The following is a 15,952-nucleotide window of genomic DNA, read 5'->3' as shown; positions in this document are numbered from 1 at the left end:
TGAACCTGAGTCTCCACATCAGAGGTGAGTGACACAGTTATCAGCTTAATTACTTTTTCAGACTCTGTTACACTCCATGCCATTTCTATTATCAGAAACTTAGATCACTACAACTATCGTAAAAACTAGTGCAGTTCGAGGGGAAAAGCTGGTATTTCTTCGTTAAATCTGGCTTTTTTAAAAAAGAAAAAAAAAAGAAAAAAATTATCCACTTTAATTTTACTACCTGATTCAGTAGGACTAGCTCCTCTTCACAGCTATGTCAAACATTCATGCACAACTACAGACATACAAACCAACACCTCTACTTTCTGGAAAAAAAAATCATTGGAGGGGAAGAGAACATGTACCTTACCGTCATTGTGTCATTTGAGAATGTGTGCCTCTAGGGAAAGGAACTTGGCTGTTTTCACTGAAGCATTGGTCTATAAAATGGACACATAACTACCTAACTGTGACTGAGCTCTTTTCAAGATTTTTCAAGGTTTCCTCTATAGGCAAAACACCACTCAAATTTATTTGCAATATTTCTTCAGTATGTTTTCTCCCACTTGCATTATTTTCTGGAGGATGGTGATACCCAGGCCTGTCACATCAGTATTTAAGTAACATCCCTCAACAGAAAAAAAAGTGGGAAGATAAGGTAAGCAGTTATTTACATTTAAGTTTTTAAGCTGTAGTGGAAAATACTGACCTACTGAGAAATTGATAGGCTACTAGCTCGCTATTGATCAACAGTGAAACACATAAACACAACTTGATAGTGTTTCAAATGGAAAAGAGAATCTAATGATCAGAGCACTAACAGAATTTGAGATGTGTCATATTTAGTACAGTAACACTCAGTTACACGGTACCATTAATATGTTCAGTGTCTAGTTACAGAAGTTGCTGGTAGCCAAAATACATTTTCTTCAGTGGGAATGTGAACTAACGTTTAGGTGTGCAAGTCTTCAGCTGTTATGTTAAACATAAACGATCACAGTTTAAGCCTGAAAATCCATTTGAAGGGATACAGGCAAAGCTTTCTTTGGATACTGTAATTGCTATTCAGAGCATATGCTTAGTGACCAAAATATCTGCTCAAAAAACAAACCACCACTTGAATATGATGGAAAAAATCAGATACTGTATTACATACAGCCAACTTCAGCACAGCAATGCAATACCAAATTAAGAGACGTATCATACTTCAAATGAGAAGTTAAAGTCAGGCCATTATTTCCTTTTCTGACAATTTTTAAGGTGTGTTTCAAATCACTAATCTTAGTCTTGTGCTTGTTCCCAGGCTTCTCAGCATTTTCAAATCTAGCTAAAAACTCTTTGCAAAATGCCCATGAAAACTAAACCCAAAGCACCTTTGGAAAGAAAGAAATTCTTCATATATTAATGAAAAGTGGTTTAAATAACAACTTTAAATGAAAAGCAACCGTTTTAATCATTCATATTTTTGTCGAGTTTTATATGTGTGGATGTGTAATAATGTGCCCTAATGGAGTTGCAAAGGGAAAGAGATTTGTCATCAAAGCTATAGTGGGTTTACCTGTGATGATCTGAATATTAGGCCATGTGACTAAAACTGCAGATGATTAGAAGTATGCCCCGAGCAGTGCTAACACAGTCAGGACAGCCTTCTTTGCTGCTCTGATAAATCTGCTTTCATTTAAAATAGTTCCTCAAAACACTCTATGTGAGTGTCAATTGAACTGCTTTGAACGGTATCATCTGCCTTTAGTTAGAAAATAAAGCAATCTTTTGCAGAGTTTCATATGCTTTATCTGAGGTTCATCTGATGCCTAGTAAGTTTGGTAGTGCAATACTCTGAAGTGAATCTGGTATATAGATTTCTTTCAATGGAGCTGAGAAAGGAAATCCCCAAAGATCCAGCTTTTCAGGAATATAATGAACTTTCAATTTTACCAAAAGCTTTATTTTCCTCAGGAAGATCTCAACTGTATTCTGGACTTTTCCAAGAATCCCAGAAGACTGCAACAACGCATTCTGCATGACAGCTGCTGAAACTGCTGACAATGCCACAGCCATTCACAAGTGAGATGGGTATTAGGAGCTGACCTTCTGCAATAATTGTTCTTAATTCTTCTTTAGGAATTGTCACACCCAGAAATGGTGACATATCGTGTCATTTAAGAAAATCCTATTTTCAAAGGAGATTGGGTAATTAGGTTCTATGAAGACTACCCGAGTAGTACACTTTCTTTGAAAGAAGTCTAGACATTCTGGCTCGATCCTTTAAAATGTATCCCTGAGGCCTGCTTTCTCATTCTCTCCTGAGTTGTTTTTAACCCAAGAACACATTTAAACAGAAGTACCACAACAGGACTCAGCTCCTTCCTTCAACTTTTTTTCAGAGATAGTGGTTTTGGTTTTGGCATTTTCCCAAGTAGCTATTCCATGTGGTATAGGTCTCTTGGGCAAAGACCAGACAACATCCAACTATCTCCATGTATTTTCTTATCATTCTCTAAATAACTTTATTTGCCACTTCTTAGTTTTCATCAGTCTTTGAGGAAGGTTCTGAAAGTAGATCTCTACCTCTCTGTCCAGAAATTATCATGCCCCACACTTTGCAAATCAGTCTTACGCTCAAAAATCCCTGATCTTACACTTTTGTCCAGCACTGTGTCTGTTCTTTCAAGCTACCCAATGAATTCTGCTCTGATTACGTCCAATTTTTTCCATGCTATTTTCAAACCTAGTGCCTTCTGTATTCTCCAAAAGCATTAACTTAGATCTTCTTTTTTTTTTTTTCCCCCATACTGGACTCCCTGGCCTTAGGGTGAGTATCTGCAGCAAGGTTCTCTTTTTCAAGGCTGGCATAAGCAACCTCTGGATTCTTCACATCCTAACTTTTCCCCCCTTTTCAAGCTGGCTATCACAGTTATACTAGAAAAAGGAGGGATGATGATGAGAAAAAATTCTATGGTAACAATATTTAGTTACTGAGAGAAGAGAAAGAAAGTTCTGTTTGTCTTTTACCACCATCATAATTAGCTGATTTATTCCCTGAAGGTTTTCTACTGAAGTAGGCAGCCTAACAAGGAGGATGCTCCCTTGGCATTTTAAAAAGCAGACATTTCTTAGCAACCTCACTTGCTTTTCCCAAAACTTATCTCCTCAGTCTGTGCCCTGTTACAATCAGGTGAGCTTTAAGGCAAGACAAGGAGAAGCAAACATTGCAACAGTTCATGTCATAGCAAGAACTATTCCTGTACTGCAGACACATGACAAGATTTCTGTTGCTTTTACTCTTTTTATGCCATTTATACCTATGTAACTGTTTCTTCCTTGAATGACAGAGACGTAAAGACTCAATGCTGAAGCTTCTCTGTTTTGGTTAAACAGAGCATGGCACTGTTGGACCAGGAATGGCTGCATTTACTCCTGAAGTAACTAATTAATTCCAGTTCACCAGTTTAAGTGGGAAATGATACACATCCCATTTATGCCTCAAACTATTTTTCTAGGGCATAGGAGGAAACATCACTGGGTAATGACCTTGCTCTTTCTACAATAACTTCTTCCCACAAGAGAAGAGAGGAAAATAACATCCTTCCCCTACACATGGCTGTTTCATTCCATCTTCACACAGTACTTTCAACAATTAAAGTTTGATTTTTCTTGCCTCATCTTTGCTCATTCAGGTAATGTAATGGGAATCTTGTTCAAATTCATATCATCACTTGCTGAAAAGAAGAAAAAAAAGGAAAAAATATCCTCCAGCACTTCAAATTCTACATAATTTTTAATAAGGATATTAGATACACATCGGGAGTTGTATTCATTAAAAGTTCTTAGAGGCATCTCCAAATTCTTTATGTTCTGTTCACCACCATACAGGTAGTTTACATTGTCAAAAGAAATGTATTTTTCTGTGGAAAAAAAAAATTCTGTGGAAATACATACAAAACTATATATAGGAAAGTGTATTAAAAAGTGTTGAGATTGCAAATGCAAGGATTAAAGTTCTGGTGCTAAGTCATCCTTTTTACAAATATGAATTAGCCTTATTAATCACATGATTTCCTATTATTGTGCAATGAATGCTGATCTTGGAACAGTTGAAGGCCTATCCCCTAGAATGGGGATGATAGAATAAGAACTCTATTCTTTTTGAAAATCAAAGGTATTAAAAGGTGCAGTGGTACTTACTAAATCGATTAAACAGCAGTGTAATGCTGCACCACAGAACTGAATTCTATCCATGTCTGTACTTCAGAAACAAATCCCTGAACATCTGAACAGATTTTTATAAATTTAAACGTATAAAATGCTACTTAATTTATAGAGAATGTTCTTCAAATAATACTTCATTAAGAAGTGAAACCCGTGCTGTGAGATGCTATTAATGCTAAACATTTGCACTACTTCAAAGACCAATTGAACAAACGCATGGAAGAAAAATCCACCAGAGGTATTAAATACAAAGACAATACATCTGTCTCGGAGAGCTGCTGTAAATTGTTAAAAGCTGCGAGAGTACACTAGAGAAAGTGTTACTTACTATATGCTTGTTTTGCTATTACATTCTTCTAAGATCAGGCTCTTAACTCCGAGTCAAAACTGGAGAAGAGTACTTTGCTAGACAGATATTCTTTCTGATCAAGAAGAGTCACTCCTGTGATTTTACACTAACTATATTAATACTGTGAAAAATGAAGTCACCAGATAGAAACACCAAGTCAGTGTATACTTGTCATTATCTAACTGTGCTTCAGTCAGCACTTGTGAAGTGAGATATTAAAAACCCCTACCCAGTCACAGAAGTACTAGGACAGTAAACTCAGTAATGCTCTGAAGCAGTCAGATACCACAGTGACAAACACCACCAAAAAAAAAGCCCAGGAGAAAAATTAATCATTCTTTTTCCAGAGAAGAGTTTGAATTGTGTGCAGTAAAGAAGGCTCAGGGCTAAATATTAAATAGTAAGTAAAAAGTGCTGAATAACTGCTTATTTAATGAGCACTGTATACCCTGGGCCGCAACTGAGGTAAAAGTCTTGTGAAAAAAAAAGACTACAGGACTGTGTCATTAAAAAAAACATGCAATGCCTACATTCAAGGGGCTACATAAAAACTGCACTGGCAACCTTATTTTCATAACTAACAAAAAAGCAAACTAGAACTCCTGAAATTTCACCATGTAGTGTCATCTTAAACTAATGGAATGACTAGTGGCCCTTTATTAACCACTATTATAGCGGTTTATTTTAACACTAAAAGAAAATGACAGTTTGCAAATGCATTTCACAAATACTTGTTATAGCAAGGAAATACAAAAATGTCAGGCTTTGAATGAAAACTATATTTCAGTGCACATACATGTTCTCTTTATTCTGCTGAATGAATTTGTCTTTATTCTGTCTTGTTTGTTGTAGCTCGTCTCCTGAACTTGCCTCACTCTCCTCAGCAGTGCTAACCTCCCTGGTCAATCAGTCTCAGCTCTTATTCCTAGTCTCAATGCTTATATCCATTTCCTTTACCAACTATTTCTAGCATTCCAGCCTTTTCAGACTTTTATATACAGCCTACTTGCCAAAACACTCCAAATACCTCGATTCAGATTTCTCTTGCTCTACCCATCTTCTACCCACATCTCCTCACACACAACACATGCCTATTCCATACTTTTAGAGGCTTCATTTTCTGCTTATGTCATGACTCCTATGCCTCTGAAATCAAGACTTACATAGACTACATGAAAGTAAAAATAGAGGGGATAGATTTAATTGTCGTGACAGGCAAATAACAGGATTTGCAACATATACATATACTACATGCTGTATGCTTTATTTCCACAAATTAAATACTTCGTTCTCTGAAATGTTACTTGTGCACATTCTGTGATAAGATCCCTGGCAGATCATTTCCACTCGGTTATACAAGATACTGCTCTGCAACAAATGTGCACAAAACAGGAAGGAGAGTGATTGCAAATCACTTATGAGCATATTCTGACAAATTAACTATACACATGACAAGGAGGATACGGAAGTGGATAAATAATTACTCGAGAAAACTGAAAACTAAAAATAAGTGTAAATTATGTTCTTAGGAAACCTTACCAACGACGTAATTGAGATTATGGGGTCGAACCGCTAATATTAATATGTTGGGGAGGTTAATTTGCAAAAATAACCTAGATATAGAGATCCACTATTCATATCTAGTGACACTTAAAAATTGAAAACAATGACCCTGACAAGTCAGTAAGTAAACACGAAACTCAAGAGTTAATTCTCAGAACTACCAGTAAAAACGACACTAGTAAGTTATACAGGGGAGGTTTAGGTTAGATATTAGGAAGAAATTCTTTACAGAAAGGGTAATCAGACATTGGAATGGGCTGCCCAGGGAAGTGGTGGATTCTCCATCCCTGGAGGTTTTTAAGATGAGACTGGATGTGGCACTTAGTGCCATGGTATAGTAACTGCAACGGTAGTGGATCAAGGGTTGGACTTGATGACCTCAGAGGTCCTTTCCAACCCAGCTGATTCTATGATTCTATGATCATGAAGGTTTGAAATTCAAGCAATATGCAGAGGGAAAATACCTAGTCCAAAAGATATTCCCAATTCTGATTTATAAAACTCCTTTTTTTTTACCTTCTCCAAAAGGCATCTATTTCCTGGACACTTCTCATACGGTGACAACATGAATACTTTACAACTTAACCTATTTCAGCACTTGTCCAGGCTACAAAGGATTAAGAGAAAATCCACGCACCAATCACATTCTTATAGGAGAAAGGAGTTACTGATGTGTAAACTCAAAGACTAAATGTGATATTTGTGGTTTTGTAATGGCAAACACATCAAAAAAAGAAGTAATACACAAAAAATTGTACAACTCCAGCATAAGGGTCTGTGGTGGTGCAAGTGGTTATTCACTTCCTGCTGAAAGGCTACACGACATCTTTGGCTGAATTTCATGAGGCTCCAATGAGGCCATTTTTCCAGCCTGTCCCTCCTTATGGACTGCAGCAATTCTTCATATGAATTGTTTCACAACAATTTGGTGTCATCTACAAACCTGCTATACTTGATACATTACAGTCAATACTGGCCCTGAGAAAACCCTCTGTTGATCACAACCCCTCACAGTCATGCAATCCAGCCAGGTTTCAACCCATCTTATCATCCTCTTATTCAGTCCATAGCTCACCATTTTGACTGAGACTGCTCTAAAGTAAAACACCATTCACAGTTTTCCCCTTGTCCACAGCGGCAATTACCTCACTGTAGAAAGCAATTAAGGTTGATCAGGCATGATTTAAGATTAGCAAATCCACACTGGCTGTTCCAAATCGCATTCTTATCTTTCATGCAAGTAAAAATTCCATCCATGAGGATATGCTCCGTAACTTTCCCTAGGATGAGCATGATGACACCAAAACGTTCCTTATGCTCTTTCTGAACATGGTGTAGTGGGCTTACCCTGGCCAGATACCAGGTCAGTTGTTGTTTCTGTCACTTCTCAAGGAGAGGAGTCCTTCCCCTGCTCCCGTGGGGTCCCTCCCACGGGAGACAGTCCTTGATGGATCTCTCCAGCATGAGTCCGTCCCTCAGGCAGCAAGTCTTCCCAAACTGCTGTCCCATGGGTCACTCCTCCATGGGGTGCAGTCCTTCATGAATGAGCTGTACTGACATGGGTCCCCCACAGAGGCCACAAGTCCTACCCAGGAAAAACCTGCTCCAGCATGGGCTTCCCTCTCCATGGGCTGCAGGTCTCCAGCAGGACCCCGCTCTATCCTGAGCCTCCCACGGGGTCACAGCCTCCTTCATGCATCCATCTGCTCCAGCATGGGCTCCTCCATGGGCTGCAGATGGGTCTCTGCACCTCGATGGTCCTCCATGGGCTGCAGGGGCACAGCTGCTCCCCCATGGTCTGCACCACGGGCCACAGGGGCCACAGCTCCCGTGCCTGGAGCACCTCCTGCCCCTCCTTCTGCACTGACCTTGGTGTCTACATTATTCTTCCCATGTTCTCACTCTGCTCTTCCCTGACTGGAATTTCTTCTGTGCAACAATCTTCTTTTCTTAAATATGTTATCACTGTTACTCCTGATTGGCTCGGCCTCGGTCAGCAGCAGGAAGTCTCCTGGAGCCAGCTGGCATTGGCTCCACGGAACAGGGGAAGCTTCCAGCAGCTTCTAACAGAAGCCACCCCTGTAGGCCCCCACCCCTGCTACCAAAACCCAGCCACAGAAACCCACTACACATGGGCATCACATTTTCCTTTTTCAGTCATCAGAAACTTGTCATGTTTGACATGATCTTCCAAAAATTGACAGTGGCCTCACAGTAACATTGGCCCCTTGAATTTAAGTGTTCCCCTAATCTTCCTCTACACTGGGCAATGTTTCATTGCCACACAAATTTTCCTAGCAGGCTCAAGAACCTGGCAAGTCAAAGTTTACCACCAAAAAAAACCAAAGCAGAATCCTTGAGAGTTGAAGTTATGTCAAGAGGCAGAATCCTTGAGAGTTGAAAATACTGTCATCAGGAAAAAGTAATTAAAATTAAAAAAGTCTTCCCACAAAGGCTATAAGGTTCAAAAAAAACTCTATTCCCTATTTCCCAAAAGGGTCCACGTACATGAAAATGTCATATCAGTAGGCAGAAATTAACACTACTTACTATGCCTTACATATTTAACATTAAAAGCTGTCAAAATATTTTACCTTGAAGTATCAGTATAGGATTAGGATGTGTAGTCTGATTGGAAGCGGCCAGCAGAGAAATTCCTTGGCAGAAGGGAATTCCAGCTGTGAAACTCTTGTATAGGTCACCTCTCCAGATGAGCAGGCTAAGCTTACTGAAGGAAAGGGACTGTAACTGCACTCTACATTACACTGTCCCTTAGGGTTTATATACCAGTAGCATAAATTAAAGCAGTTTATAGGATGCTTCAACTAGTGCCTACATCACGACAATAAGAAAACAGCCAAGAGCTCTAAGCATTCCTTAACAGTTCATCCATGAATGCCCATGTAAACTGAAAATGAGGCAAATAAAAGAATCTACTGTAAATTTTTAAAAACGTGGCTATGTTCCGGATCACTAGTGCACTGACTATGAAAATGCTTGTCCTAAAAGCATCCATATTTGCTCTTCATAACGTTTTCAACCTTCACAACATAGCAGACCTTTCAGATAACATCATTCTCCATTTTATTTATTTCCCCTTAGTTCTGCTATAACATTACCACTTAAAACCAGCAATATCATATGTAAATTTTAAGATATATAAAGCAGCATTAATTCTATTGAATTACTGAACTACTAAAATCAGAAATGTTAGACAAGAGGGAAAAGAAGGTGGTGATCACAATGCATTTATAGGGTCCTCTGTGGAGTTAGACAGTAGCCATGTAGTGGCTAAGAATTCTAAAAGAAATGTTTTAAGTTACAGACACTTCAGCTTCCTGAAGGCTTTTTCTTAACCTTCTCCTTTCAATGTGTTTGTAAAATTTCTCATACTAGTCTGCCTGACTCCATCATAAACTCCAGTAGTCCTCCCAGTGCTGTTACCATATCTTGATCCTACGTATGGGCAGATAAACATGAGCTTGGAAGATTTTAGCCTAGATCTAGCGTTCTTGCTGGTCATTTTTTGCATTTACTCTAACATATTAGAAAATTAATAGAGCATACAGTTGAACAATACTCAGGAAAAAAGTTCTGGAGTAAGAAATGAGAAGTTTATCCATAGAAATTAACTACAAAACCGTGAATCCAGCATCACACTCAACTCCTAGGGATGATTCACTACACAGACTTTGCAAATTGCCTTGCCCTTAACAACCTACCAGATGTCCCAGACTCTGCTATGTTGCTACCTTTACATATTGTAAATATTTCAAACTTGCAAAGAAATCTAAGGAATTCCATACATAAAATGTTGTCTTAACTTTGATTGAAAGCATTTATCGAAAATGAGAATAAAAATAAGTCTAAGAAAAGTAGAAAATAACAAAATGAAGTTTAAGAGAAGCTCATACATTTGAAAGGGCAAACATGCAGAGCAAAGGCAGCAATTAACTGTCACTAATACCAAACAGCATAAACTAAGTGTTGTCCTGACCATTAATTTGCATTCCAAACTGAAAGACAAAAGGAAGAAAAATTAAACATGTCTCCAAAAAACTTAAGTTTCCTACTCTAAAGAAGGTTAATTGGGGAATCTGGGAATGCTGGTCTCTGCTTAGGACATCACTACAAACCTCTCAATCTATTAAGTAAAAGTAGTGTAACTAAAATTAGAAATAGACTACCTGAAATAGACTAACCGGATGCCCCACTGAACTATGTAACAAATACTTTCTGTTTAATAACTGTGCTGGTTGTCTGAAATAAATACCTTCTAATATAGAAACAAGTGACCTCGGAATTATATGAGCCCAGAATCCTGCTACTTCAAGTCTCACATAATACAATCTCCTTATAAAATCAACCTAAGAAAGTTTCCCTTACTTTAAACAATGCTATTTGTAATGAAGAACAGAACTAGTTGCCTTAATTTTGTTGATAAGGTGCCCCGTTTGCTATTTAAATTATAACATGAAAAAAACTTTTTAAAACTGTTAAGTAAAGCTTCATCAAGTATTCCAACATTTTAAATACTTTTTGCTCTACAAGCCATATCCAAGAGTGATTTCTTTTCGCAAAGAAAGCTGAATGAATCAGAGGGCTCTGCACAAGGACAGAAGAGGATCTGTGTGGTTTTCAGCGTGCACTGAGGCCATCAGGCTAAACCGTGGCTTTGCTACAAGCAAGACACTGCTCTGAGAAACAGATGAAGAAACAGATTGCAACTCGCAGACTGACAATCTGCTTGCCGCGTTTCTTATACTTTTGAGGAGAAATAACTTGGGCCAGGCCTAGACATAGTGTAGCTGCACTAAGTAAGGCTAAGCAAAGAATGGAGCCATTCCCTGCCACAGTCTGCCAAACGTAGAAAAGGAAAAAACCAGCTCCAGGCCGGGTGCTCCGCCTTCCCATGCTGTGTAATGGTAGCAGCCAACAAAGAGCAAAAAAGGGCCAATTCAACCTCTCCTACTATGTGTGCCAGTGCACATTAATTAATATTCAATCCCACAGTCCTGTTAAAAATCCAAAGCTCTTTTAACATGTACAGTTTATAAAGACTAAAAATTAGCATCTAGTCAAGAACTATCCAGTCTTTAGCTTGTAACATATTAGTAGGGTAAATAGGTATGTACATGACCACACGTGGCAAAATGAGATAAGGTCTCTGAGAGACAGTAAAACCTTCAAAGTTATTTTTCCTAATAACACTGAAAGAAATGAAACCTGTCTCTATCCAACAATGAAAAACTAGTTGGTCAATAAAAACATGTTATGTATACACAGGTAATCAAATTAAGTAAATCAAAAATACCAGGTTTGTTAGAAACATTTTACTCTTTTTACGTGTTAAATCCTTTAATGTGCATTTAAGAATTTGGGATACAAGAACTGAATGATACATTCTGTTAGAGGGACTGTGGGATTTTACTGTCAAGTTTTTGTGTTTACATTGAAATAATATAAAAGCCAGTGAAACTGTGTAAAAATCTGTGAAAGTTCTCTTTGCAATCTAAAAAAAAACCCTAATTCTAAACTTAAAAAACTTTTTTTTTTAATATGAAGCATAGTTAATATACCAATGTATAACAGTTCCAGACAGTGGAATCCCAGAAGAAACAGAGAAAATAAACTTATATTTCAGTCTTCTAAACTCTGAATGTTTTATGAGGCATCTCAAAATATTCTTGTTTCATAGCAAAAGATCCCAGTCCTGCACTAATGTTTGGGGTTGGGGACTGTAGGCAACACAGACGTAACAGAGCTTTAGATGTCCTAGTGTATCACACCTGAAACTTAGATGAAACTCCACAGTTCGTGGCTCTTTGTTTAATTCCATCAGTCCAATCACATGCCTCAGAAACTCATGGGCATCTAAACCAATAAGTACCCAGGTTTAAGCAACTAAATTACTCTATTCCAAGTGTTTACTTAGGTTTCTTGCTCTAAGAGGTTGCAATGCCTTATGCTGACTTTTGCACCTGAGGAATTCACCTTCAGTATATTCACCCACAATCTCTATGCTACAGAACAAAGTATGGAGGTAGGGGAGCACAAACTGACCCAGAGCCTTTCAGTGCTTCTCCTGAACTGAAACAAGTTACAGAGTCCACACAGTCAAACATCACTGATTTGTTGTCATTGTTTTAGATAAATCAATTTGGGCATGAGGTATTATATAGTGACTATTGCAGATATCTATGTGCATATGATGTCTTAATTAAGCATATGTAATTTTTATGCTCTTAGCACATACTCTAAGCATGTGTTTAAATCCTCACAGGAATTCATTCATACGTTTATACATGTGTTTAAATAGCCTTCTGGAACAAAGCTGTTTTCCTGAACTGTTGTAATAATTTAATATAATGACTTAGGAGTTAGAAACCAGCCCTTTAAAAATTAGATAATTTAGCCTGCAATTATCATCAATTAATAGGTCCAACTATAGAACCATACAAAGGTTTGCCCTATTTTCCCCCCAAGGACCATAAAATACACTAAGTCAAAAAAAAAATGTTATAAAATTGTAAATAGGTCACCAGAGCTCAGGTAGTTTGTTCCTTGGTTCAGATAACAATCAATGCATATTTGCCAATTCATGAATATTAAATTTCATTCACAAGGCACATCATTACTGCAAAGCCAGTTTCCACCAAAAAAGGCATCTTGCCATGGAGAGTTCAGCCACACAAACTGAGTTGCCTCTAGCACTTTGAAGAAATCCAAAGGGAAAATGTACTACTACTATGTAGACCAATGTATAAGGCACAGTATAAGTCCATTTGTATGCTGAAAAAGTTGGACTTTTCCAACCTAATGCTAGAAACAGCATTGCGAAAAGGAGAAAGAAAAAGCAACATGGACCTTTCTCACCATGATGGGATACATAAAGTTCTGCGGAACCATTTTAGAAACTGAGCATTAATTACAACCACTGAAAGAGCAGGAGATATTATCAAACACAATGACTCCTAAAAATTACATAAAATGAAGAAAAATATGTTCCTATATTTTTTCTATTGCTTTCTTCTTATTATAACTTTCAAAATCAGTTTTTACTCTAATAAACTGCATGCAAAAATACCAGTTAGCTCTACTAGTAAGCTTCTTCAATAGAAGATTGAAGAATCTTCTTCTTCAGATCCCCTCCAACCTCAAATGCAAACTTTTATACTCTACATTTATGGCTCTTCTACAACTTTACTATTTTCAGCAAGTGTTGATTTCCTAAAAAAGATCAAGATGTTAGTATAACTCTCTTTCAGTACTTCATTTTGTTTCCATGTGTCCTGTACCAAGACAGAGCCAACCTTAATCTTGCATGTCATTCTGGACTTAATTCATCATTAATGGCATTAGTTAGATCAGGGAACATCTCCAAAATAAAAAGGTATGTTAAAATACCTGGGACATATAATTCTTTCTTGAAAACACTATAATGCATAGTAGTTTCTACTTTGAGCACTCCTGGTGAACCCTCCCAAAGGTGTTATGTTGAATAGTGTGTTAGATTGTGAACATTTATGCATCAATCCATTACTGAATTCTAAATTCTTCCTAAATTAGAAATACTTTAGCATACAGCTAAAGTATGCAGCACAGCTAAAAGTTCACTTTTAATTTTTGAAGTTACATTAACAGAAGCCATAGACATTCTTTACAACATTTGTAAGAAATATCATAAATGTAACAGTACATGTTTTATTTTGCTTTACTTCTCTTTAAGCCAAGGGCACTTTGGGGTGGGGGGGAAAGCCAGTTGACTTTACAACCTAAAATACTTAAATTCTGAGTAATAAACAATGACTGTCGTGACCCATCTGTATATACAAAACACATGGCTCATGTGTTCCATATACACAATGTAAACCACTGCTGTTTAATAAAGAAAGGAAAGCACAAGCAAATACGCTCCCTCTGGATATACAGAACTTACGATACACAACATGAAAGTAACAGAGCAAGAATACAGCACAAGCACCAGCCCTGAAGAGAGTCACTACACAAATCATGCAGTAGAACTAGATTATAAATGGCTAGTCATTGTACTGAAGTGAACTTACTTCTGTACTTAGAAAAATGGGTATCACATTTTAAGAAGACTCATATTTTAAATTCAACCAACTATCTGGCATACTCCTTGCTAAGCAGCCTACTTGAGTACAGTACAAAAAGCAATCACATGGTGTGTTTTGATTTTGGTCAATGAGTTAGTAATTCAACAATGGTGCAATACCTAATTGAACTGGGACACCACAGAACTTTGGTAAACTATGAATATCTGAACTGTTGTTGTTTACAGCACTAAAGCCAGCTTTAAAATAGCAAGACTTTATAATAGAGTTTAAACAGGTATACTTCAGACAGTTAACACTAAATTTTCCCTGACAGGTGACACAGAAATAATATAAAAACATTGACAAGAAGGCACTGGCAATAGAATCATAAATATATTTTTGTTTAAATCCATTTCCATTGCACTAGGCCTTTCTTTCTTTACCAAATAAACAACCAAACCAAACCTCCAATTTATTCAAGTTCTAGGTCAACAGTGTTTTGGTTCATTTTGTCTTCTTTTGCTATGCCTAATGTAGTGTTGAACACTAGCACTGGACTGGGTCCTGCAGACCTTCTCTGGCTTGAATACAGTCAAATGTCATAAATGATTGTGACAATGCTCTGACTTAAGAGCATGATGAAACCTAACATCAAAGCTATGCTGTAGATCGCCTGAGATATGACTAATAATGACTAAAGTTAAGCCCTTTCACCCAATATGGCCAGTAACCCAGTTTCACTCTACTAAGCCCAGGTACCTTGAAAGTAATGCTGCTCCATAAGTTTTACATCTCCTCGGCCTCGATGATTTATCTCCCACAAAAAAGAGATCCCCTTTGTTTTGTAGGCTCATTACTATGGCATGCCTAATTTCTTCTGCAAGTGAGGGCTGTAACTATGGGTGAGGGTATGGGGTGAAGCTACGTCTTTTTACACAGACTTCCACAATGCAATGCCTTGTCTGTGATAAACATTTTCATCTGTGATTACAAGGAGCAATTTAAAGATGGAAATATCAAAGGAAAGGTAATCAATACATCGTACATATTAGCACAGCAGTCAAAATATAAGTTCTGCACCACAGCTAGTAACAGAATGAACACATGGACCTTACAGACGCATTGAAGGCAGGAAATTCAGTACCACTATATTAAGAAAATGACTGCCTGTGACTTTAAACACTGGCACGCTTGTACTTGGCGAGAAAGTGAACGATTTATTGTTACTATGAAGGATGCGGGAATGGAAATGAAGATGAGAGGGGCAACGATGATGATGATACAGAAGAAGAGGTTAATATCCCCAGCATCTGATGGGGAACGATGTCCCTACCTCAGTAAGCTGGATAAGGGGATAGCTCCAGATCCACTGCCAAGGATCCCTCCTTTCCTCCCAGAGAGGAGTTTCTCCACCAGAGCCACATTCCCAGTGCGAGCAGCTTCCAGCAGTTCCTGATCCTTCCCCATAGTCGGAAACCAAGCAGCCCCCCGCGAGAGAGCTGTACCCCGGGCCACAGCGGCCCCCTCCCTCCACAGAACGACCTCCCCTCCCCAGACCCTGCCTCAGAGCAGAGCACGGCAGATTCCTGCAGTCCCTTCCAGACCAGCAGGAGCAGCAGCAGGAGGGAGGAGGAGAATCACCTCCTCCCGGTTTCACTGGATCATTTCTGGGTGGAGTGTGGAAGGTGAAGGGGGGCGGCGGGAGGGAGGGAAGGAGGACGAGGCCAATAAAGAACCTCCCCCACACTGCCATGCACACACAGCCCCGGCCCGGAGGATGGGGCGG

The 15,952-nt window shown here is 38.4% G+C and overlaps 1 protein-coding gene across 1 annotated transcript in view; it reads right to left on the bottom strand.

The window, feature by feature from the left end:
- The window catches only part of LOC113997404 (ankyrin repeat and sterile alpha motif domain-containing protein 1B-like), a gene marked incomplete at its 3' end in the record, with an annotated part of 224,260 nt that extends 208,548 nt beyond the window's left edge, over positions 1 to 15,712 (bottom strand). Inside the window, exon 1 of the mRNA XM_027739205.2 lies at positions 15,500 to 15,712. Coding sequence (XP_027595006.2) covers positions 15,500 to 15,633 — 134 coding nt within the window. The remainder of the gene's footprint in view (positions 1 to 15,499) is intronic.
- Positions 15,713 to 15,952: the final 240 nt, after the last annotated feature.

The sequence above is a fragment of the Pipra filicauda genome, unplaced genomic scaffold, assembly GCF_003945595.2.
Source record: "Pipra filicauda isolate LSUMZ 115617 unplaced genomic scaffold, ASM394559v2 scaffold334_size1588553_pilon, whole genome shotgun sequence".
Lineage (NCBI taxonomy): Eukaryota > Metazoa > Chordata > Aves > Passeriformes > Pipridae > Pipra > Pipra filicauda.
This window is presented reverse-complemented; position numbering and strand designations above follow the sequence as displayed.